Source organism: Orcinus orca, chromosome 12, assembly GCF_937001465.1.
Source record: "Orcinus orca chromosome 12, mOrcOrc1.1, whole genome shotgun sequence".
Taxonomy (NCBI): domain Eukaryota; kingdom Metazoa; phylum Chordata; class Mammalia; order Artiodactyla; family Delphinidae; genus Orcinus; species Orcinus orca.
In genome coordinates this window covers 15,944,489-15,971,101 of record NC_064570.1, presented here as the reverse complement: position 1 = coordinate 15,971,101, position 26,613 = coordinate 15,944,489, and the positions used below count along the sequence as shown (strand labels likewise).

Here is a 26,613-nt window from a genome sequence, read left to right as displayed (position 1 = left end):
TCTAGGAATGTAATGATAAATCAAGTTAAGTCATATTAGTAGGTCACGGGGGCTATGAATATCTTGACGGATATCAAAAAAAAGGGAAATCAACATTTATTTCTAATAAGAATGCTTAGTGAAACAAGAACGAATGAACATAGCCAAGATTTTATATATCTCAGACCGGAAGCCAGCATTTTGTTACTAGAAATGGTAAAATACTAGAATTCCTATTTTAGTATTTAGTGAAATACTAAATTCCTTTTTAAAAGTCATGAATCAAAAAAGGTCTGGCCAGCATTACTGTTACATAATATTGTCTTGGGAATGCTGGCCAATATAATTAGACCAAAAAACAAAACAGGAGGTGTAATTATTGAAAGGGAGGAGGCACATTTATTTGTAGATGACATTTTATATCTGGAAAATCCAAAAGAATCAACTGAAACATTATTTGAGTAATGAGATTTCAATATGATAGTAGTTATAAAATAAAAACAAAAATTAATGGTTTGTCTATAAAAGTGTTTTTCTTGATGTCTTTAAACTGAAAGTCTATCCATATGGGTTAATGAATAGGAATCCTCATTTTTAAATACTTTTTTTTTCTTTTTTTTTGCCTTCTGGCAAAATTTAGTTTTATCTTATCATCTCTAAGTAAATTGCAATCTCTTTTGAGTAAGACTCTGTCTTTCCATGTTAACTTTTAAAAACTATTTGAAATAAAGTTGTAGCAGTGAATACATTTCGAGTAACTTTAAGGAAATTTCTTTTTCTTTTTCTTTTTAAAATTCCTTGTGGCCTGCGATAATGCTCTATTACTTGGTAATGCCAGGGAAGGTGTAATCTGATCTTTGAACCATATTTGGTAAATAATAATTTTGTGTGGAACCCACTGTTCTATCAGTAAGAGGAAAATTATTGCTCAAATGTAAGGCTTTTCTTTGCCCTTAAAGCATTTCCTGACTTAAAGACCTAGTTAGATCATACATTGATTCCTTTTGTTTTTTAAAAGGCACTGTATCCCAGATCTATAACCTTTTAACCTGTTGACAAACGTATTTTCTCCTTTACTTGGAGGAGGAAGAATTACATGTCTACTTACTTGTTTACCACTAATTCTCTTTATATCCTAAATGTAAATTGTTATATTTTTATTTATCATCAATTCACAGAACTGAGCGTTCTTACATTTGCTTTGTTCTGAAATCAGTGTTGATGAATCAGTTATATCTCTTAGGATGTGACACAGTTGAGTTATTTAAACCTAAAGCTTGTTACACAGCTGTTGCTTTAGCATTTATTAAAATGAAAGCTTAAGTATACTCATATGTTTAGAACAAAAAAATAACGTTCCATTATGCAGAAAAATGTATTGAATACCTACTGTGTGCCAGGTCATTAGGTGCTAATTCTCATGACAATCCAGTGAGGTGGGGGATGGTATCCCATTTAATAGACCGGAAACTTCTGCAGAGTTTTAGTTTATACTGGAACCAGATTTGAACCTAGATCTTTCTCCACCTGAATATTTTCACCTGCAACATGCCATCACAGAAGGTGGAAAATTGACATTTTTCTTAAAAACTACTTTCATTTTATTTTGCTTTGTTGTGTTTCTAGTTACTAGAAATGCAGGGAGTTAAGTTCTTTGAATCCTTGTCTTCACTACTTTTTTGTCCTGTTACAGTTCTCACAATCTGCCATCATTTGACAGCAGCAGAGGGTTCAGTTTATTTTGACTGCTGTGGGATTGATTCGTTTCTTAGAGAGAGACTCCTAAGGGTATCAGCTCACCAAACATAACGACATCATTTCCAGGCCCTAGTAATCTAATTAGTACAACAGTCTAACATTTTTAATAGCCTACCATTTCTGTAACCTTTGTAGTTGCAAGTTTTGCGTGTGTGTGTTTTTTTAAATAATGTGGACCTAACCAAAAAAAAAAAAAAAAAAATCATTGAATCTGTTTTGGTAATGGAAAAAAGAATTTCCAGTGTGGTTAAGAACCACATCTTATGAGCTGTTCTTTGCCTCCCTCTTTAAGAATTACAAAGTATTTTTAAAAATTGGAACTTGAAATTCAGTTCATTGCTTGGATATATATATAAAGCATTTCTTAAGAAACCTCTGACAATTGATTGTAGGAATTTAGGGGAACAATTAGAAGATGATTGGAAATAAGATAGCAAAAGAGAAAACTGACCTGAAAATGAGGACTTTACAATTCCAATTTTACCAATGAAAGTGAATTTATTGTTGTTTTTCTCATTCTTTTATACTCTGTGGTTCCATATTGGACAGTCTATTGCTAAAAGCCAATAGAGATTTCATAAAGGCTACTGTTTTAGTTTCTAGAGTTAGGAGTTCAGAGTGGAGTTGTGTAGATTAAGACAATGACTGAACTAATGCAAATAGCATCTTCTGGTAACTTGTAATTTAAGAGATTCTTTTCCACTTAAGAATATTTCATGTGAGAGACATTGGGGACTACCTCACTGCTATTAGATCTCAATGTTATCTGGTCACGTTTCTTGTTCTGCCTACCCCTAGTTTACTCTAGTTTCTCTTCTGCTTTCAAGGCTCCAGACCCAGTTCCTGGACCTGCCCTGGAAAAGAAGTATCCAGTAGAGATGAGCTCACTGCAGTTACTTAATTAAAAATTTGTAAGCTGCAAAAATGGCAATGGGCCAATCAAGAACAGCTACCATTTGAATTTTTCTATTTCCAGGTATGCTAAAGTCCATGGTACCAGCCAAGCTTAGCCATGTAACTGCCTTACTATGAAATCTATAATAACCAACACTTTACTTTCAAAACTTGTGGTCATCTTGCTTTAAAGTTTGGTAACATCCCTAACACCTAGATAACATGCAGCTAGTATTGACTTTATGTACCTTTGCCTGAATATTTCTAATTTAACTTGTTTGCTAGTAGTAGCAAACTAATGCAAAAACCATTTAAGAAAAATAAATTTGACATGCTATTGAGTTAAGCCCTGTAAATCTCCAAAAAGTACTCTGGTCTTCATTGAAAAGTAAACAGTAACCACAAAACTGTCTTCCTTTAAGAGGTTCACATGTGATACAAGTAGTTTAGAGAATTAAATGAAACCAGTTCTCTGTCCTGAGATCCTCAACTATTCTGCACTACGAATGCCTTCACATAAAGAGTTAATATGGCTTTCAAAAATTGGAAGAAGATTCCTAGATAGAATCAAGTAACGTATTATGTAATACTTTTGCCTGAAGAATTTAATTATATTTTAAATGTACGTATATAACTAGTATTTGCTATGTTTTTACTTGATTGCTCAAAAGAAACCAAAGTCATTAGTAGTTGGAATGTCGTGAAATTTAACAACAAAACTAAAAACTAAGGTTTCTTGCTACCTTAGATTTTAACCGAGAAAAAACCACTTATGAATGGTTAGAGGGCTGAGGTCACTTAGCTTTTAAGGACATTTACTGCTTTTACCAATTTGTATAGATTTAGAAATAATTAATCCATAAAAGGTGACTTTATTTACTAAATGGGTAGATGACCTTACAATCCTTTGATTTTAAAGTTCAATTCAGTTAGGTTAGAGATTACCCAAAATTGAACAGAGGAATTTTATATCCCAGTTGTGATTTTAAAAGATGATTCCAATATTCTAGCTTATGCTTTGTATTCCTTCCTCCAGTGTTAATGCATAATGAATTTAATGTCAGCCAGTCTTGTCAGCATTAGGTCACTGATTATGTGCCACTTCATTTGTTTGGTATGGAAATAATTATATCTCACTGAGTGTTGAATTAGGACTGGAAAGAGTTACTACCAGAGTTACTATAGGGTCATTACCACTGGTAGGTGAATTGAAGGGGAAATTAGAGAGAATTGCTTCAGAATTTCAAGTTGTACTGGTTATCACTGGGGCTATGAGTAATGGTGAAAGTTTTCTACATTATTAAATGCAAATTGTGTATAAAACACTGTGCTAGGCACAGTAGGGATGTAAAAATAAATAAAACTTGCTTTCAGTCAGTTTACAAACAAGTGATACAAAAAAAGTATCATAATAGAGATAAGCAATGTACTTGAGAGTGCCAGAGAGAATCAACTTTGTAGAGAAGGTAATATTTCTACAAAACCTTGAAGAGTAGATAGAACTGTTTAGCGAGAGTGACAAGAGTACTCCTAAGTTATGGAAGTCAGAGTATATAATATATGCTGAAAATTGTGAGCACTCCAGTGTGCCTACAGAATAGTAGGGTACAGAAGGAACATGATGGGTGATGGAGCTGCGTCACACATGCTTTCAAATGTCTGATGAAGGAGTTTGGATTTAGTCCAGTAGGTAATGAGAATCCATTGCAGGTTTCTTAGCATTGGCACACTTAAGTCAGTGAGGCTTTTGAAAAGCTGACTGCAGTACAGTGAGGCTTTTGAAAAGCTGACTGCAGTACAGTAATTGATAAGGTTAGAGATTAGGCAGTAGGAACACCTATAAAGGACAACACTTATTGTTATGTGATTGGGCATTATGTGTGAAGAGTTTTACCTGCAGTTTCTCATTTAATCCTTACAAGAATGTTGTAAGAAGTAATTGAAATAATACAGGTTAACAGCGTTCATCACAGAGCCCAACCTGTAGTGAGGCTAAACCAGAGTGGTTATGCTATAGGTTCAGAGGAGAGTGCTCTTGTCCACCTTTATGTATGGACGTTTAAATCTCGTCTGTCAAGACTCCTGATGATTGAGCGTTGTTGCAGTTGCTAACTGTATCGGTAACAGTTTCAGCATTGATAACATAGGCTTTGAGTTATTTGAAAGTACATTGAGTTGGCTCAGTTCAGGTACTTGCAAATAAATTCTTTCTATTCTGCTCTTACTCTCCTACCCACATATCAGAATACAAGTAGTGTTATGGGGAAATATGTAGGAAATAACTTTATAGGGAAAATATTCTGCTTTAAGCTCAATTGTTTATGCTTAATTATACAAGTAATACATGAATATATATCCTTATAAAAAATTCAGACATAACAGAGATGACTAAATCTCCTTGGTCCATCTTCCATCCATGTGTCCCTTTACCCAGCCGGCTCTCATTAGTGTTACCCTTTCAGAGCATTTCCTGTGCATTCATATAAAAATAATCTGTCTAAAAATTTTTTTGTATCCTTTTTTTTTTTTAACACAAAGAGTATCATTATACATGGGTTTTGCATCTTTTTTCATTCAGTAATGTCTTATAGGTCTTTGCATATAATTACTTGGATATCTTACTCCACTTAAAAAAAAGTTGTATGGTGTTCTTTAGTATTGCTATACAGTAATTTATTTATTCATTCCTCGATGGTCATTCAGGTTGTTCTTTTAGTAATATACACTCCAGTGACATCCTTATGTGCTCCTCTTTAAACACATGTGTTTGTCCATAGGTTAGATACTTTATATTGTTATAGATAGAGCTCTGGTACTTAATGATCAGCAACAAATTTCATTTACAACTGATTGCGCTAGCACTGGGTAGTGACACCACAGTTGAGAACTGCTGGCCTAGAATACTGTTCTGCTACTGACTTAGTTGGAACTGTAGATATATCTCTTAATACGTCTTTCCATGATTCTCTTCAGTTAAAAAGAAAAAAAAAATGGTTTACCTGTTGTCTTCTCTGCTTCACATGTGGGGAGGATGAAGTAAGATAACAAATATATGCTATAAGAAGTCCAATATAAATCTGAATTCTACTAATTTATAATCTCAGAAGCAGGGACCATATTTTATTCATCTTTGCATGTTTAGAACACATTACCAGGCTTATAGTGGGCAATGTTTGTGGAATGGATCCCAGATATCAAGGTGAACCAAAAAGTAGATCATATTTATGAGAAAGTTCCAGGCCACTATAATTTTCTTAGCTCTTTTACATTATCTAGAATCTGTACATTTTTCACTGAAAACTTTCTACCTTTTTAGCCTTATCTCACTTACCCTTCTACACTACAGCTATAATTCTTCAAATTTATTCTTTCATGGTCTTTCCCGCAACACAAACAGTAGTCAGTGATATCCTGCAAGACTTTTATGATTCATCTGTAATGGCTAAGTTCAAGCACTACATTCTTTGTGAAGTTTCTCCTGCCTCTCCTTAATTCCTAAGTTTTAGACACTTCCTCCTGATCTCCACTGCAGCTTATACACTGCTAAATGGCACAGAGTGAATGTTGCTGAATGAATGCATGCCCACCTCTGGGACTTGGTGGAATGTCACAGAACCAGGCAGGGCTTGGAACTTCAGAGATAAATTATCTGAATCTGGAAAGTGAGAGGCATGTTGTTCTTGCTGACTTGTGGGATTCAGCACATATGGTGCAGAGGAAAGCAATTAAGATCATCTATGATATGCCTGTGCCTACCCTACTTCTTCAGCCTCTTCCTTTATCACACTTTTTCGCTGTTAGTCTCACTCCCTGCACTTCAACATTAACCAGCTTCTTGTGGTTTTCCAAACTTGCCATGCGTTTAAAGTCTTTTCCCAGACAACTACTTATGTTTGAAATATTCTTTCCCTCTTGCCTGACAATCTAGCGAACACATTTTTATCTTCCAAGACCCAGCTTAGGTGTTGCCTTCTTTATTTTATTTTTTTAAAATTATAATCTTGTGATCGTTTTGTTTTTCATGTCATCATTCTTTTTTTTGAATTTTATTTTTTTTTTATATAGCAGGTTCTTATTAGTTATCCATTTTATACATATAAGTGTATATATGTCAATCCCAATCTCCCAATTCATCCCACCACCACCATCCTCCCCACTACTTTCCCCCCTTGGTGTCCATACATTTGTTCTCTACATCTGTGTCTCTATTTCTGCCCTGCAAACCGGTTCATCTGTACCATATTTCTAGGTTCCACATATATGCATTAGTATGCGATATTTTTTTTTTCTCTTTCTGACTTACTTCACTCTGTATGACAGTCTCTAGGTCCATCCACGTCTCTACAAATGACACAGTTTCGTTCCTTTTTATGGCTGAGTAATATTCCATTGTATATATGCACCACATCTTCTTTATCCAGTCGTCTGTCAACGGGCATTTAGGTTGCTTCCATGTCCTGGCTATTGTAAATAGTGCTGCAGTGGACATAGGGGTGCAAGTGTCTTTCTGAATTATGGTTTTCTCTAGATATATGCCCAGTAGTGGGATTGCTGGGTCATATGGTAGTTCTATTTTTAGTTTTTTAAGGAACCTCCATAGTGTTCTCCATAGTGGCTGTATCAATTTACATTCCCACCAACAGTGCAAGGGGGTTCCCTTTTCTCCACACCCTCTCCAGCATTTGTTGTTTCTGGATTTTCTGATGATGCCCATTCTAACTGGTATGAGGTGATACCTCATTGTAGTTTTGATTTGCATTTCTCTAATAATTAGTGATGTTGAGCACCTTTTCATGTGCTTCTTGGCCGTCTGTATGTCTTCTTTGGAGAAATGTCTATTTAGGTCTTTTACCCATTTTTTGATTGGTTTGTTTGTTTTTTTTTTTAATATTGAGCTGCATGAGCTGTTTATATATTTTGGAGATTAACCCTTTGTTGATTCATTTGCAAATATTTTCTCGCATTCTGAGGGTTGTCAATTCGTCTTGTTTATGGTTTCCTTGGCTGTGCAAAAGCTTTTAAGTATCAATAGGTCCCGTTTGTTTATTTTCGTTTTTATTTCCATTACTCTATGAGGTGGATCAAAAAAGATCTTGCTGTGATTTATGTCAAAGAGTGTTCTTCCTATGTTTTCCTCTAAGAGTTTTATAGTGTCCGGTCTTACATTTAGGTCTCTAATCCATTTGGAGTTTATTTTTGTGTATGGTGTTAGGGAGTGTTCTAATTTCGTTCTTTTACATGTAGCTGTCCAGTTTTCCCAGCACCACTTATTGAAGAGACTGTCTTTTCTCCATTGTATATCCTTGCCTCCTTTATCATAGATTAGTTGACCATAGGTGTGTGGGTTTATATCTGGGCTTTCTATCCTGTTCCATTGATCTGTATTTCTGTTTTTGTGCCACTACCATATTGTCTTAATTACTGTAGCTTTGTAGTATAGTCTGAAGTCAGGGAGTCAGATTCCTCCAGCTCCATTTTTTTCCCTCAAGACTGCTTTGGCTATTCAGGGTCTTTTGTGTCTCCATACAAATTTTAAGATTTTTTGTTCTAGTTCCGTAAAAAATGCCATTGGTAATTTGATAGGGATTGCATTGAATCTGTAGATTGCTTTGGGTAGTAGAGTCATTTTCACAATGTTGATTCTTCCAATGCATGAACATGGTATATCTTTCCATCTGTTTGTATCATCTTTAATTTCTTTCAGCAGTCTTATAGTTTTCTTTTGTCTTTTGTCTCCTTAGGTAGGTTTATTCCTAGGTATTTTATTCTTTTTGTTGCAATAGTAAATGGGAGTGTTTCCTTAATTTCTCTTTCAGATTTTTCATCATTTGTGTATAGGAATGCGAGAGACTTCTGTGCATTAGTTTTGTATCCTGCAACTTTACCAAATTCATTGTTTAGCTCTAGTAGTTTTCTGGTGGCATATTTAGGATTCTCTGTGTATAGTATCATGTCATCTGAAAACAGTGACAGTTTTACTTCTTCTTTTCCAATTTTTATTCCTTTTTTTTCTTTTCCTTCTCTGATTGCTGTGACTCGGACTTCCAAAACTATGTTGAATAATAGTGGCAAGAGTGGACATCCTTGTCTTCTTCCTGATCTTAGAGGAAATGCTTTCAGTTTTTCACCAGTGAGAATGATGTTTGTGGTGGGTTTGTTATGTATGGCCTTTATTATGTTGAGGTAGGTTCCCTCTATGCCCACTTCCTGGAGAGGTTTTTTTTTTTTTTTTTTGCCATACTTGGGCCTCTCACTGTTGTGGCCTCTCCCATTGCATAACACAGGCTCCAGACGTGCAGGCTTAGTGACCATGGCTCATGGGCCTAGCCGCTGCACGGCATGTGGGATCTTCCCAGACCGGGGCACGAACCCGTGTCCCCCGCATCGGCAGGCAGACTCTCAACTACTGCGCCACCAGGGAAGCCCATCTGGAGAGTTTTTGTCATACGTGGGTGTTGAATTTTGTCAGAAGCTTTTTCTGGATCTATTGAGATGATTATATGGTTTTTATTGTTCAGTTTCTTAATATGGTGTATCACATTGATTGATTTGCATGTATTGAAGAACCCTTGCATCCCTGGGATAAGTCCCACTTGACCATGGTGTATGATCGTTTTAATGTGTTGTTGGATTCTGTTTGCTAGTATTTTGTTGAGGATTTTTGCATCTATATTCATCAGTGATACTGTTCTGTAATTTTCTTTTTTTGTAGTATCTTTGTCTCGTTTTGGTATCAGGGTGATGGTGGCCTCGTAGAATGAGTTTGGGTGTGTTCCTCCCTCTGCTATATTTTGGAAGTGTTTGAGAAGGATAGGTGTTAGCTCTTCTCTAAATGTTTGATAGAATTTGCTTGTGAAGCCATCTGGTCCTGGGCTTTTGTTTGTTGGAAGATTTTTAATCACAGTCTCAATTTCAGTGCTTGTGATTGGTCTGTTTATATTTTCTATTTCTTCCTGGTTCAGTCTCGGAAGGTTGTGCTTTTCTAAGAATTTGTCCATTTCTTCCAGGTTGTCCATTTTATTGGCATTTAGTTGCTTGTAGTAATCTCTCATGATCCTTTGTATTCCTGCAGTGTCAGTTGTTACTTGTCCTGTTTCATTTCTAATTCTATTGATTTGAGTCATCTCCCTCTTTTTCTTGATGAGTCTGGCTAATGGTTTATCAATTTTGTTTATCTTCTCAAAGAACCAGCTTTTAGTTTTATTGATCTTTGCTATTATTTTCTTTGTTTCTATTTCATTTATTTCTGCTCTGATCTTTATGATTTCTTTCCTTCTGCTAACTTTAGGTTTTGTTTTTTCTTCTTTCTCTAGTTCCTTTAGGTGTAAGGTTAGGTTGTTTATTTGAGATTTTTCTTGTTTCTTGAGGTAGGCTTATATTGCTATAAACTTTCCTCTTAGAACTGCTTTTGCTGCATCCCATAGGTTTTGGATCATATTGTTTTTGTTGTCATTTGTCTCTAGGTATTTTTTGATTTCCTCTTTGATTTCTTCAGTGATTTCTTGGTTATTTAATAACATATTGTTTAGCCTCCATGTGATTATGTTTTTTCGGTTTTTTTTCCCTGTGATTGATTTCTAATCTCATAGTGTTGTGGTCAGAAAAGATGCTTGATATGATTTCAACTTTCTTAAATTTACTGAGGTTTGATCTGTGACCCAAGACGTGATCTATCCTGGAGAATGTTCCTTGTGCACTTGAGAAGAAAGTGTAATCTGCTATTTTTGGACAGAATGTCCTATAAATGTCAGTTAAATCTAGCTAGTCTGTTGTGTCATTGAAAGCTTGTGTTTCCTTATTAATTTTCTGTTTGGATGATCTGTCCATTGGTGTAAATGAGGTGTTAAAAGTCCCCCACTATTATTGTGTTACTGTTGATTTCCTCTTTCATAGCTCTTAGCAGTTGCCTTATGTATTGAGGTGCTCCTATGTTGGGTGCATATATATTTATAATTGTTATATCTTCTTTTTGGATTGATCCCTTGATCATTATGTATTGTCCTTTCTTGTCTCTTGTAATATTCTTTATTTTAAAGTCTATTTATCTGATACGAGTATTGCTACTCCAGCTTTCTTTTGATTTCCATTTGCATGGAATATCTTTTTCCATCCCCTCACTTTCAGTCTGGATATGTCCCTAGGTCTGAAGTGGTTCTCTTGTAGACAGCATATATATGGGTCTTGTTTTTGTATCCATTCAGTAAGCCTGTGTCTTTTGGTTGGAGCACTTAATCCATTCATGTTTAAGGTGATTATCGATATCTATGTTCCTATTACCATTTTCTTAATTGTTATGGGTTTGTTTTTGTAGGTCCTTTACTTCTCTTGTGTTTCCCACTTAGAGAAGTTCCTTTAGCATTTGTTGTAGAGCTGGTTTGGTGGTGCTGAATTCTCTTAGCTTTTGCTTGTCTGTAAAGCTTTTGATTTCTCCGTTGAATCTGAATGAGATCCTTGCTGAGTAGAGTAATCTTGGTTGTAGGTTCTTCCCTTTCATCACTTTAAATATATGATGCCACTCCCTTCTGGCTTGTAGAGTTTCTGCTGAGGAATCAGCTGTTAACTTTATGGGAGTTCCCTTGTATGTTATTTGTCATTTTTCCCTTGTTGCTTTCAATAATTTTTCTTTGTCTTTAATTTTTGTCAATTTGATTGCTACGTGTCTCAGTGTGTTTCTCCTTGGGTTTATCCTGCCTGGGACTCTCTGCGCTTCCTGGACTTGGGTGGCTATTTCCTTTCCCATGTTAGGGATGTTTTCAACTATTATCTCTTCAAATATTTTCTCAGGTCCTTTCTCTCTCTCTTCTCCTTCTGGGACCCCTATAATGTGAATGTTTTTGTGTTTAATGTTGTCCCAGAGGTCTCTTTGGCTGTCTTCATTTCTTTTCATTCTTTTTTCTTTATTCTGTTCCATGGCAGTGAATTCCACCATTCTGTCTTCCAGGTCACTTATCCGTTCTTCTGCCTCAGTTATTCTGCTATTGATTCCTTCTAGTGTATTTTTCATTTCAGTTATTGTATTGTTCATCTCTGTTTGTTTGTTCTTTAATTTTTCTAGGTGTTTGTTCTTTAATTCTTCTAGGTCTTTGTTAAACATTTCTTGCATCTTCTCCATCTTTGCCTCCATTCTTTTTCCGAGGTCCTGGATCATCTTCACTATCATTATTCTGAATTCTTTTTCCGGAAGGTTGCCTATCTCCACTTCATTTAGTTGTTTTTCTGGGGTTTTATCTTGTTCCTTCATCTGGTACATAGCCCTCTGCCTTTTCATCTTGTCCATCTTTCTGTGAAGGTGGTTTTTGTTCCACAGGCTGCAGGATTGTAGTTCTTGCTTCCACTGTCTCAGTGTTGCCTTCTTTAATTAATCGTTTCCATAAACCCTCCACTTCCCTCAGAATTGATGGGTCCCTTCTTTGTTTCCCATGTATACTGCAGCACAACTCAGTTACAGTTCAGTTATTATATTTACTTGTTGATGTATTGTCTTCCCCTACTAAAATGTAAATTTCTTGAGTGGAGGCAACTTTCCTTTATTAATTTTAATATTTTCAGCACCCATTATCATATAGAGTGACTAGTAGACACTCAACAAATGTTTATTGAGTAAGCAAAATATGTATACTATATAGTACATATGCAAATATAATATATAACAGTAATATATTAGAAAATGTGTCATTTCATAAATCAAAATATGAAGTAGATGATCACTTTCATATATTTTTGCAGTTCATATTTCTTATTATGAAAGTCTCTAGATTTATGGATAAGCATTGTATAATGAGATTTCTGGTTCTTTATTCAACTATATTATACAATTAAAAATATTGAGTATTCTCTAAGGGTATCTATAATTGTTTGGAGAATTGTGAAATAGATTTATATGTAATAAATCTGCTGAGATAGAAGTTTCTGTACAGTTTTGAGATTATTCTTGACCATCTAATATAAAATTCATTCCCCATAACTATAACAAGATTAATAGCCATCTTTTCAACAGTTTTGTAGTGTTAGATTTGAAAGACTGGCACATAACTTAACAAAAAACAAAATTACTTTATTTTAGAGAGTTGATTCAATTTAATATTGTTTCACTGTTTTAACCACTCATTTTAAATACACTGTAATTTCTTTTGAAGATTCTGAATACTGTTATAGTAATGAAATCTTTCTTTTAAATGTTTTCCTTTGCACATAGATCCTTATGTACTTTCTCCATTAGCAGGCTTAGCAGTCTCATGATTCACCACAGTTGTCAATTACCAATCAAGTGTATGTATATGATTTTAAAATTACTGATATAACTTTTTGTTAGTTATTAAAGGTTTTGGAGATCAAGAATAACTGTCCATTTATACTGTGTCTAACTCATGAAGTTAATCATCACACTCTCAGTGCCGTAACACACACACATACCTAGCATCTGGCCAGCAGTCTACACTGGGGAGAAGTCAGCTAAGGGCCATGACAGTAGAAAGAAGATGGGCAAAGTTAGATGAGATGAACAGAAAAAACAGGGGTCAAGGAAGGGGTTGAAACTACATGGAGATGGTGAAACTTCTTATAACTTTCTCTGAATCTTCATCTTAAAATGCCATTCTAGATTAATATTTTAACCACATTATTATAATTTTTACATGTCACTGAGACTGTTAGTTCATTCCAAATGTTTATGGTTGATGTAAGATGTAAACTGGTTCTTTCAAGTGCTTTCATTTCTTTTTCTCCTCTTTTTTTCCCTTTTACCCATAAATAGGAGCTTATTATCATATCACATATTTATATCATGTTTTCTTTTAAAGATATTTGCATACAGGATGCATTATCCAAAAATTACATGAAAAGGGGCTCACTCAGAAGTAACTTTGTTTCCATCTTAAAGCCCTAATGTATTGAAAGATAATAATGGGGTATGAATTGGAAAATACACACAAGGTAGTTAGTTATATAATATGTTTTGATGGATTATAACCATTCTGCCTTAGATTTATTGCACTTTTCTTGATCCTTAGAAAATGGTAGCACTCACCACAAAACCACAATACATAAATTGCCAAGTGTGGCTGACTTGCACATTCCTTTTAGAGGAACTTATAACTGGTAAGCCTTTTAACCATAAGAAATGGTCAACATTCAATGAACTTGAGGCAGTGTATTAAATGAGAAAATTGGGAAATTTTTTTTTAAGAGGAGGTAATGTGGATCATTATGTTACTTCAGTTATTAATATTTACTGTTTTTCTTTAGAAAATAAATTACTGTAGGCTTATAAAGTTGAGAAATACATTTTCTGGTAACGTAATCCTTTGTTCCCTTTAATCTTTTAACTAACACTAAATCTGAACATGATAGGTAAAGTAAGTAGCATTTAGGTGACTAACTTGGTGTGTTTCTGTTATTTTATTTTTGCAAATATCTATGTAAAATGATTCAGTATTACAGCTGTTTTATGCTAAAGTTTATGCTACAGGTGAATTATACTTATCCTGTTTTTAATTGTAGATGATGATAGTATTTGAATTTTAGATTTTTAATTGCCATAGCTATAATTCTTACATTTTAAATGTTAGGAAAATAACTTGATATTATAGAATTTGGGGGGCAGCGAGTTTGCTTTGCCTTAATAAAGATGTAATATCATGCTCCAAGAAATACAGTTCTAAAAATTTGCTGTTGAAGTTAATTTTGAGATTTTTCATTATTCAATTAATGGCATTTGTAAATTCTTTTAAAGTTAATCAGATGTGAAGTGCATCAACGATTACCTACTTGGCATTTGATGAGATACTTACATATTACACCAATAATGAAAAAGGTATTTTAAATAGTGTATATAATTAGGAAGGTAATACTTTTTTTTTAAGTTTAATTCTGAAATCTTCATTGAGGCCAAAAAGTTTCAAAACTTGCTTTAACTTTAAAAAAGTTATAGCTAACTCACTGCACAGTCTGATCCTGTCAGCCAGTCCACAGAGAGACACAAGTTAAAATTAGTAATAAGAAACTGTTAACATCATATTGACAACCAAATATGTAAGTTGAAACATTCTACCTTCCAATTAGACATCCTGGAGAGTTGAGTAACCGTTGTTGAGGTCAGGGGCTTTGCAGTACAAACAGTTCTGTTAAAATTTGACATATGTGTTCCTAAAAAACACCATACTACGGAAAATAATACAGTCAAAAAATAAAAAAACAAAACCCTACAAGACTTACGGGAAACATGGAATTGGGGTACAACACTCAAAATGTCATCAGTGAACATTTAGAAAGATAGGAACCTTAAAAAACATGATAGTATAGTTTTACACATGTTAAGTGGCTAAGAAATATGTAAATACTTGTACAATATTTATACAAATAAATATTGTATTTTGCTTTTAAACCCTCCTGAAGTTTGCCTTGTAAAAGAAGTTTCCACATAGTTGTGGAAGCTTGCTATTGTGAAGTGGTTGAAGAAGGGTTTTCTGAAATCACAAGGGAAGTTGAACACAAGTTGTGGATGGGTGTGACTGATTCCACGAAGATGCAATGAGCTGAGGTAGCTGGCAGATGGTTGAGGTGTGTTCACATTCACATTTTGTGTATTCACATGCAGCTTGTTTCAGCTGAGTATGGTTTTCTGCATTCACCTAGTGTTTCTGGCAGATAAAATCACAGCAAAATTCATTTAGTGTTCAAATTGTTCCCTAACATATCAATTGCATTGAAACAAATTTACAGTTTCAAAACAAGTATTACAGCAGCACTGACATAGCCAGGGGTAAGGCAGACACTTTAGTTTGGAGGGATAGCTACCATTTTTTATAGTAGTCTTTAATCTAGATGTATTCTGATCTGTATTTAGAGATTTATTGCAGCAATATTTTTTGAACATCTACTACTTGCCTTACACTTTCTAAGTGTTTAGGGTACAGCAGCGGTGAACAAGGTAGTCTCTCCACTTTGAAACTAACATTACTTGTGTAAAAATTTCTGTTTGTTGTCAAGGGTTAGTTTTAGGAGGTAAAATTGGATAGATGAATGGAAGAGGAAGTCTGGTAAAAGGAGTCTACTGGGCAGCAAGGCTTTTCTCTTACCTCTTAAATATATATACTTTTATAAGACAATTTCCTAGGGTTCTATCCAACTCAAGATTTCATTGTTTATAGAAAAAATTATCGTCTCTGGAAGTCACTATGGAAATCAGAGTTAAATTTTAGGATGGTATATATGGTTAAAGTGGAAAGACCTTCTTGTCCACAAGCTAAAGGAGAATCCTAATGCAGTTGAGAAATGAACTTTAGTTTTATATATTTCTTCCTATTTCTCTGTGATATTTCAACATGAACTGTATTTTTTTTTGTTATAATAATTAAATTTGTTCCAGCAAAACTCAACCATGTACAAACTGGGCAAAGATAAAATATGTATACCAGTTTACATAATAATACTAAACCGTTAGTGTTAACTCAAGATCTTCTATGATAAAGACCACTGTACACTTGCAGCCTTCATTGGCCTTTCTCGTCTTCTCTTGTAGATACTCACCACCCCAAACTCCTTCTTCATAATTCCCTTTCCTCCTGTCCCTCCTTCTTTTAGCCAGACAGGTGACTGACTCATTGTCTCCAGAACCTGCCCAGTATTTGGCTGCCTTGCTTCATACTTTAACCTTATTTAAGTACCCATGATTCAAGACCCTCCCACACCTTCCCTCAGCCCAGAGAGCCCTTTAAACACCTATAGCACAGTTTATATCACTTATCTGGCACTTATATGCAACCTAATATTTGGTTTTCAGGTAGCTTTATCTGAGTTACCTAATTAAAACAAATTATTTGTCCCATATACATGGGAAAGGAAGGCCTCAAAGGCTCAGTCAACTCCTTCAATATTCTGCAGCCAGAGTGGCCTGCAGCTGTGTTTGCTAAGGTTTTGTTCCTTTGTACTTTGTGGAAATTCATGATATTTAGAATAAATAATTATTACTACTAGTGTTTGTAGTTTTTGCTACAGGCCAGGCAAGTGTAATACCATTAATTTTCACTGTGTTATCACTAATCCTGTAAATTCTTGGAGTTTCCTTCATTTTACAAGGAAGAAATGATAGTGTTAATGGCTACCATTTACATAAGCTATTTTATTTACTTGTTTGCTTGCTCTGTGTTCCTTTTTATTATCTTACGTGTATTACTCAAAATCATGTGAGGTAGCTACTCTGTCATCACCATTTTGTAGGTGAAGAAACTGAGACACAGAGGAGTTTAATGATTTGCCCAAGAAGACACTGCAAGTAAGTGACAGATTAAATTTCATAAATAAATGAGCACAAATTATAGAATCCTAGAATTTATACTTAACCAGCCATTTAATTGTCTCATCTTATTAAATGAAACAATGCCCACTAATGTAGAAATTGAGGGTGAAATATTTAGCAGTGTTATTTCTGTTTTTAACTATTAATATGTTCTTTTGCCAGAAAATTTTAGAAACAGATGGTTAGAGTATTGTTTCTTGAAATTCTACTGCTTAGGAAAGTTTTAAGCTTATCTGAGAGTTACATTTAATTTATTCATTGATTTCTTTTTTTTAATAAGACTTTAATAATAAAGGCCAACACTTTGTCAAGTTTAAATTACATAAATCTAAGTAGTTTATATAAGATACATTACCAGTTACTCCGTTTTTATTTATCTTTTTATAAATTAATTAATTTATTATTTATTTATGGCTGCATTGGGTCTTCGTTGCTGCACGCAGGCTTTCTCTAGTTGTGGTGAGTGGGGGCTACTCTTTGTTGTGGTGCACGGGCTTCTCACTGTGGTGGCTTCTCTTGTTGCAGAGCACAGGCTCTAGGCACACGGGTTTCAGTAGTTGTGGCATGCGGGCTCAGTAGTTGTGGCTCACAGGCTCTAGAGCACAGGCTCAGTAGTTGTGGCGCACAGGCTTAGTTGCTCCGTGGCACGTGGGATCTTTCTGGTCTAGGGATCGAACCCATATACCCTGCATTGTCAGATGGATTTTTTTTTTTTTTTTTTTTTTTTTTTGCGGTACGCGGGCCTCTCACTGCCCTGGCCTCTCCCGTTGCGGAGCATGGGCTCCGGACGCGCAGGCTCAGCGGCCATGGCTCACAGGCCTAGCCGCTCCGTGGCATGTGGGATCTTCCCAGACCGGGGCACGAACCCGTGTCCCCTGCATCAGCAGATGGACTCTCAACCACTGTGCCACCAGGGAAGCCCTGTCAGATGGATTCTTAACCACTGCACCACCAGGGAAGTCCACTCCTTTTTTCTTAAAAGTTAGATCTCTGGGAATTTTGCTTTCCTCCATCATTTATTTTGTATGGTACCTCCTGGCCAGGAGCAGTCAACTTTAATCTTTTACATATCGGTATAGTCATAGTTTGGGGGTTTTGTTTGTTTTTTAATCTCTTGTCAAGGTTTGTTTAAAAGTAATACATCTCATCTAAATCTATAATTTCAATAGCAGAATAGTAGTGTTTACCCCTATCCCCTCCCCTCTCATTTCTCCCCATTTATCCTGGAGTTAGAATTGCGAGAGCTTTGCTGTTTTCTTGGACTTGATGGAAAGCCAGCTTTTGGTCACATATGGTTAATATTCTACAGTTTTTTCATTAACAACACACACACTTTTCTTCCCAAAATGCTAGTAGGGGAAGGACCTTGGCAATATAATCCACCCCTCATAATAGATTAAGTGTAGGCTAACAGTATTTACAGGAAAAAGTAATATAAATACTGAATATGGATTTAAGCAAAAAATTGTGAAATAAGTATTGGGCAGAGGGACATTGGAGTGAAGAAGCATGGTTATATTATGGGATGGGAACTAAGTTATAAAGCTAACTCTTCATTTTCCACAGTAGGAAGTCCATAGAAAATGTATAAAATTGAAAAATCAAGAAACAGCCCTGTAATCATCTTTGTATAATGTGGAGAAACAGCTCAGTGTTGACAGTGGAATATGGAATAGGATAAAAGTGGAGAGGCATGAGACAGGGAAATTGCTGGTTTCTCGATAAACTTTGTAGTACTGTTTGGCTTTTAAAAAGCTATGTACATGTTTTCTTCTTTAAATTTTTATTTAATTTTTCATTATAGGGTATATCCTTAAAATAGTTCCGGAACAAAAAATTAAGATATTTTAAAATCAATTTTTGTATATAATGTTTAGTGTTTGGGCTGGAAGGAATGTTGGCCTTTAGGGAAAAAATTAATAATGACTGTATGATGTTTTATACATAATATAACCAAGAATATTTTTCTTTGACTGTTCTTAAATTATATGGTAGGATTGTCTCATCTATGCTCAGATTTTAATTAATGCCAGCACCATAGATGCCTCTCAAATGTTTATCTGCAGCCTAGACCTCTCCTCTGAGCTCCAGGTCCGTATATCCCAACTCCCTCTTTGATATCACTGTTTTGAGGTTTTAAAGGTACCCTCGACTCAGTATGTTCAAAACTAAACTTAGAATCTACCCCTTTGTTTTCTTGGACCTTTTCTGTTGTTCCCTAGTTTATAGATGGGACCACCATCTGAGCAAATAAGAAAGCAACCTTTATACCTCCTTCTTTACCCCAGTATCTAATCCATCTCAAAGTTCTATTAAATTTTACTTCCTAAATATCCCTGAAGATTTTCCTTCTACTCACTGTCCATTGCTATCTCTGCAGTTACAAGCTATTAACTATTCCATGGTTACACTACAGCATTTTTCTAACTGGTCTTCTCATATATTCTTTTGCCCCTTTTCTCTGTACTATAGCCATTCTTCATACATACAGGTTTTCTTGATCATGTCACCTTTCCTGCCTCTGAGCTTAAATCTATCAGTGGCTTCCCATTACCCTGAAGCTAAAACCTCCAAATTTTAATGGCCCAAAAGGCACTTCACGATGTGGCCCCTACCTTTTTCTTGCTGCTGCTCTTTATAGTTTTTCCTCATGTACTCCTTTCCAGTCTGTTTTTGAATGATGTGAAACGGATGAAAAAGACTGCTGTGTCAGCAACAAGGTAGACTGAGATAGCAGGCAGCAGATCTGGTAGCAGGAGGCAGACAGAATATAAAATAGTGGACAAGTTAAAATAGTTACCTAAATTATGAGCTTGTTTTGATGTGCCTTTAATCCAGGAATGTCTGTGACCTGGAGAGCAAGGGTATAGACTCTAATACTTGTATCTCCAACATGGTATCTGCTGCATACTAGGCACTCCTTAAATTTGTGGGTTGTGGATGGTGATGATAGTCTAATTTTAAATATCCAGTTACCTCATAAATGCTCAAATTTTGATCAGACCTATAAGTTCTGTTGCTTTTCTTTATTGTTGTTTTTTAATCTGAAGGCTGTGGTCTCTTCTTGTGAGTACAGTTAAACCATTATTTGTGTTATACTCTTACAGTCCTGGAAGAATTCACCATGGTAAACAATAGTGAAAATGAAGACTTGATAATTATCATAACGTGAAGTCTGAGTGAGCCATTAACTGATACTTAGTACTCTGCACTGTCATAATATTGAGAGGTCAGAAATAAATTGCTTACATACTCTAAGAAAGGAAAGAATATGGCACATTTTGTAAATCTTTCCAGTATATTTACGGTTGGGTTTTGTAGTACTGTGTATACTCTGCTACTGTTTAGAATCCTTAAGAAATTATTCCTCCTAGATCATTTGAGCTGGTGGCAGGTTAGGTGCCAAAATTTTGCACCTACTGTTAGAAGCATACCTATAAAGTATGACTTCTTTATTTTCTCAGAAGAGCAGTCATTTTGCATCTTAACCATAGAAAATATATTTTTGTTTATTATTAGAAATAATTTTCCAGAGTAAGTTGTAAAGTATTTCTTGGTTTTCCTTTCGTAATTAAATAAATACCTGTTTGTTTCAGTAATGTGTTTAGTTGTAAAACTTATTCACTCACCCACAAAGGCTATATTTAAAAATAGTTATCTTGCCTTGTCCTTAAAGTTTACTTTTGCTGGATGCAGGATGTGGGTTGATTGTTTATTTTCCCTTTCAGCACTTAAATTTTGTCATTTCGGTATCTTCTGGACTCCACTGTTTTTGATAAGAAGTCGGCATTCATTTGAATTGTTGTTTCCCTGTATTTCGTTTCTTCGGCTCCTTTCAAGATTTTTTTTTTCTTTGGTTTTCAGCACTTCGACTGTTAGGCCTCTCTGTGGTTTTCTTTGGCTTTTCCTGTTGAGGGTTTGCTGATCTTCTTGATCAAGATCTTTTTGTTTGTTTGTTGTTTTTAAAACAGGCTCTGGCCAGTTTTATTATAGAAAAATTTTGCATGATTTACTTTTCACTAATCTGTTTTGGCATGCTTCTAATGATATCAGAATCACCTGGATCATTGATAGCCATTGTGCATATTCTTTGGTATTTCCCACATGCTGTGCCCAATTCAACATTATTGCCACTGTAGATGGATACCAGTTTTGGCCAACATGGCATAATACTCTGTTTCAGATTTCCTCAATCTGAGCAGTTGTAGGTGAGGATGACAGGTTTCACTTTGCCTTGTCTTATTTTCAGAGCCTGCATGTACCCCAGCATGTACTTTCCACTTTTCATAAGGAGTTGGAATCTTGAGTTGATCTGGAGTCTAGAGTTGATTGACTTAGGCAACTTTTTTGTCTTCTTTGTGACCACCACCTTCCTGCCTTAGGTGCAGGATGGCGCCCAACCAAGAGCAACCTCCAAGATGGCCGGGGAGCCAGTCAAGACCTTCTGGATGTGTAAATTTATATCATTTACTAACTTGGGGAAATTTTTAGCCACTGTTTCATTAAATACTTTTTTCTACCCCATTCTCCCTCCCCTTTTCTTCTGGATTTCCACTTACAGGTATATTATATTAGAGTTATTGATTCTTTCTCACAGGTCCCTGAGGGTCTGTTCATCTCCCTACCTCAACCATTTTTTTTTCCTCCACTCTTCAGGTTAGAATGATTTCTGTTGCTTTGTCTTCAAGTTCACTGACTCTTTCTTCTGTCACTTCTGATCTGTGGTTAAATCTAGCCAGTGAATTTTTTTATTTCAGACATTTTTCACTTCTTGAATTTGCATTTTTTTAATAGTTTCTTTCTTTTTTTTTTTGGCTGAGAAATCCAAGTATATTTGCCTTTACATTCTTGAACATAGTTAAAATAGCTGCTATAAAATCCTTATGTGCTAATTCTAGCATCTGGGTCATCTTGGGCTTGGTCTCCCTTAGTTGCCTTTCTCTTGAGAATGGGTCAGTTTTTCCTGTTTCTTATGTGTAGTAATTTTAGTTTATAACTTGGACATTATGAATGACACATTGTAGAGACTCTGGAGTCTATTGTGTTCCTCTAGTATTGATGTTTGGGTATTGATGTTTGGTTGGTGGTTTGCTTCCTTACTTGTTTGTTTCAGTAGGCAGTTAACTTGGCTCAACTCAAACTTCAAACTGAAATGTCAGTTCTGTTATTTTAGCCTTAGCCTGGCTGTTTGGAATCTCTCGCATATGTGTAGTTTGGGGATCAGAGATACGTGCAGAATTTATACACAGAATTTGGTGCTTCTCTCCTTTCTATGATTTACTGGCTAGATTTTCAGCTGTTGTGGTCATGCCACAACATGACCTATCCTTTGGTTCATTAAGTGAGTAAGACTATGGATTTACTTGTTTGGGTTTTAGCTGAGCAAACCAACTGAGGCCTGCTCTCTGGCTAAAAGCCATTTAAAAAATGGAAAATCACCCTGTGCTGTCCACTTCTTCTACGTACTGACTTCCTTCACCTCCCCACCCCCAGCACCACCACTCCCCCTTTGCTGTTTCTGCCTTCAATCTCTTTATACGTTGTCTAGTTATAGAAGTTGCTCATGAGAGAATTCGTCCAGTAGGAGCTACTTAGGCATTACAGGAAGTAGAATCCCTAAAATACAGTTGTACGTTTGAACAATTTTCTTGTTTGTGTACTTGATAGTCTTTATTAGAAAGCAAGCAAGTGTGATAAGAGTTTTTCAAAGAACTTTAGAAATTTCTGTATATGTTTTAACAATAGAATAAGTTGAAATTTATTTACATGATTCATCTACTTTTAAATAAGAAAGGTTGTCCTGAATTAGACTGAGAATTTATTTATTTGCCTCTCCCTCAAATTATGTATATAAATTTCCAATCTAGGTTATTTGAAATGCATGTTAGAAGCAAAAAATATGAAGAAACCATACAGTAAAACCTTTATTTCATCCAACAAATGTTACATCTTTGACTTAGATCCTGGGGATACAGCAGTGAACTTCAAAGTTCGTAATCCTGCGGAGCTAACGCTTTAGGGATAGGCAGGTGGGTAGGTAGGTATGTCAGATATTGATAAATGCTATGAAGTAAAAGCAAGGTATGAGGATGTGATAGGGAGGGAAGGGAAACAAGTGTGGCATTATTTTAGATAGATTGGTCAAGGAAGCAGTCTCTGAGGAAGTGACATTTGATCAGATATGTTAATGAAGTAAGAGAGAAAGCCATGCAAGTATCTGAGTGAAAAGTGTTCCAGGCAGAAGGAGCAAGGAGTCTAAAAGTCCTAAGGGAAGAATGAGATTGGCTTCTCTTTGGAAAGTAACCAGTATGAGGGAACTTAGTTTGGAACTGAGGGAATAAAGATGGTGGTAGGAGACAAAGCCCCAGGGGTGGTAGTTAGCCAGGGGCCTTGTTTAGGATTTTGTGCTGGGGAAATGATTGTTCTGATTTACTTTTCACAAAGATCACTCTGTTCAATAGAGTGGGAGGTGGGGGTAGAGCAAAGAGTTAAGGCAGGGAGGAGACCAGTTAGGAGACCTTCGCAGTAGTAGTCTAGGTGAACTATGATGGCAGCTTGGACAAGAGCGGTAATAGAGGTGGGGAGAAGTGGTCAGATTCAGAATATTCTTTTGCAGATAACAACCAACCAAACTTTATAATGGATTAGATATGGCATGTGAGAAGGAACAACTGAATGATTGGTGGTACCATATACGGAGATGAAAGAGACTGGGAAAAGTTTGGTTTGGATGGGGGAAAATTGAGAGTTCAATTATGGACATAGTAAGTTTGAAGTGAATTTTAGATATCCAAAAGGATATGTGAGGCAGGCAGCTGGTTATATTAGTCTGGAACTCAAGGGAGAGAGAGCTCCCTTGGTGTTGGACATACAGATTTGCAAAGCCTCTCTTTAAAGTAGTGTGTTTGGATGAGATTACCTTGAAGAGGAATGTAGGTGTAATTGAAAAGAAACCCTAGATCTGAACTCCATAACTCACCAACATTTAGATGTTCCGAAAGGGAAGAGGATCTGACAAAGAAAACTGAGAAGGAGCTGCTAGTGGGTAGGAGGAAATCCAGAAGAGTATAAATCTCAGAGGCCAAGTGAAGAAATTGTTTAAAGAATGAGGGAGTGGTTGACTAGTTCATAAGCTACAGAGAGGTCTGGTGAGATGAGGCCTGAGGAGTGACTGTTAAGTTTGACAACCTGAAGATCCAGGACAGCTTTGATAAGTGTAGTTTCAGTGGAGAAAAACTATGAAAACCTGACTGGGGTGGATTTAAAAGTGATAAGAGGAAGGAAATGAAGACAAAGTATAAACCACCCTTTCAAGGAGTTTAGCCCAAAAGAGGGAATGGGCAGATAAATGAGCTGATAGCTGGAGTGAAGTCAAGGAGGCTTTCTCAAGATGAGCAGTACTGTAGCCTGTTTATCGCCCTTTATTGTTATGTTTAAATATCTTTACTAATTTCCAGTACTTTTCTTTTCTCCTGCAACCCTTTTCTAGAAACACTACATTGAGTGCTAAAAATTGTGTGTGTGTGTGTTTTAGAAATAGATTTGAGAAATGTGTAATGCAGATAACTTGGTTTGGCAGTGCTTTTACCTATGAGATGTAACTAAGCTAAAGTCACACAGACAAAAGAATTAAGGAAGAATTAACCAAATGATAATAAAAAGCTTGAGAGTCTTTACCAAACATGATATCTCAATGAGCTTTTATTGTGTTGAGGATTCGGGAGGCCTGTCATAACTAAATTTACTCAAAAGTGTTTTAATATCTACTGTTATGCTGAAAACTGTCTACAAAGCACTAGGTGTGTAATAATGGACAAAAGAGACCTAATTCCTATATTCATAGAGTTTACAGACTTGTATTTAAGCTTATGGAAAAGAGAAATGCTACAGATAAGAAATTTGTTTTAAAGAGATTGTCATATTGTCAAATTTATACTAAAATGAAATGTATTTTAATTATTATGCAAATGGAATGATTTTAAATATTTTAATATGTTATTTAGGTTTAATATACTTTATACTATTTATATCCCAAAGAGGCTTTCAAGATTAAGCACGGTTTACATTAGGAATATTAGGAATATAAATAAGTTAGGTAATTCTCAACTTGGGCCATACGTTAGAATCACTCAGGGAGCTTTTAAATATCCACACGCTCATGCTGCTCCCAGCCAATTAAATCAGAACCTCTGGGGTTGGGGCCCAAGCATTAGCATTTTTAAAATACTGATTTTATAGAAACAGAGGGAATAAAATGCTGCTAAGGCCCTGAGAATGAATTGATTACACATTTAAAGATTAAGTATATCTGAAAATTAAGGCAAAATATCAAATGTTTTGATTCACAGATCAGTTTTAGACAAAGCAGGCAAAGCTATTTGTAGGACCAAGCTTTTTCAGGATCCAAACTTTAAAAATTTTAAGTAGAATAAACAAGATTACTTACCTTAGACTGTCCTCTGATCATTAAGAAAAAAATCAGTAAAGTTACTCAGTTTTCCATTTTAAAACAACCTTGACAGTTTCTTATTTGAATGCCTTTTGGCACAGCCATTATAAAGCATACAAATACATAGGAATTAGAACATTTTAAAGTTTGCCACCAGTAGTTATAAACTGAAAAGACAGTATAACTATATGGGAAGCATTATAGGACTAAATAATATTTTTATAGTTTATATTAAATGTTAGGTACTAAAGCACATACCCTTTTGTATTGAAATTTTAAATCCACAACAATATTCATTCTATAACAGTTCTCATTAAAGTTTTTTTTCTTTCTTTCACAGAAAATGCTTGGACAGAAGAGATGAGTACTGTTTCCACTAAGGCCTAGAATTGCCTACTGTACAAATAGTCCTGATCAGGCAATATACGAATGGCCCAAGGAAGCCACCAAATTGATTTTCAGGTTTTACATGACCTGCGACAAAAATTCCCTGAAGTACCTGAAGTTGTTGTATCCAGGTGCATGTTACAGGTCAGTGTTCAATGATTTCTGAATTTATTAATACAAACTTGGTATTTTTTTAAACACTGAAAGAAAACTCTTTTATCTTCTTTGGCATTAGTGTACTATGATGGAGAGATGAGCTTTGGTGTCTGATAGTCATGTGGCCTTTAGCAAGTTGTTAGGCTCTCTGTACCCCATCTGTCATATGGATCATACCTACCTTGTAAAGTAGATGTGAGGATTAAATGAGATCTCAATATAAAGCATTGATACATGGTCCACACTTACTATGAGCTTGCTTCACTCCCCCCTTTCCCCATTTTGCCAGAACTTTTAAAAATTCCAGGTCTTCATATGAAAGTGAGAAAATCATTAAATAAGGAATCAGGAAACTTGAGATCTAATCCTAAATGGGCACCCTAAACATATTTGACAAGTAATATGCCTTCTTTTGTACTTTAGTTTTCTTATTTGTAAAATGAGGAAATTTGACTAGACAATGCCTGAAGTCCCAATTCTAAAGAAGAAAAATGTTTATTTTTAAGTTTTCCAATTAATACCACTATCTAATAAATTTTTACATTTTTCTTAGTACGTACAATTTTAGAAATCCGTAATTCTAAATAGTTAGTGATAGTGTACCTTCTCATTTGATTAAACTGGAAACCTTTCTATCAAGAACTATTTTTCAGCTTGTTAAAATGGAGATATAAAAAAGTGATTTGGTTTCAGA

General features: G+C 35.4%; 1 protein-coding gene and 1 pseudogene across 3 annotated transcripts in view; one reads left to right on the top strand and one right to left on the bottom strand.

Moving 5' to 3' along the window:
* The window catches only part of TAB2 (TGF-beta activated kinase 1 (MAP3K7) binding protein 2), an 86,600-nt gene that overhangs the window by 22,188 nt on the left and 37,799 nt on the right, over positions 1-26,613 (top strand). For 2 of the 3 annotated variants that reach the window (XM_033405184.2, XM_049695383.1), the window contains exons 2-3: positions 2,565-2,713; positions 25,717-25,907. In XM_033405184.2, coding sequence (XP_033261075.1) covers positions 25,806-25,907 — 102 coding nt within the window. In that variant the 5' untranslated portion in view covers positions 2,565-2,713; positions 25,717-25,805. The remainder of the gene's footprint in view (positions 1-2,564; positions 2,714-25,716; positions 25,908-26,613) is intronic. The other variant, XM_033405199.2, reaches the window with a different exon arrangement.
* Positions 20,936-21,305, bottom strand: LOC117197163 (60S ribosomal protein L30-like; annotated as a pseudogene).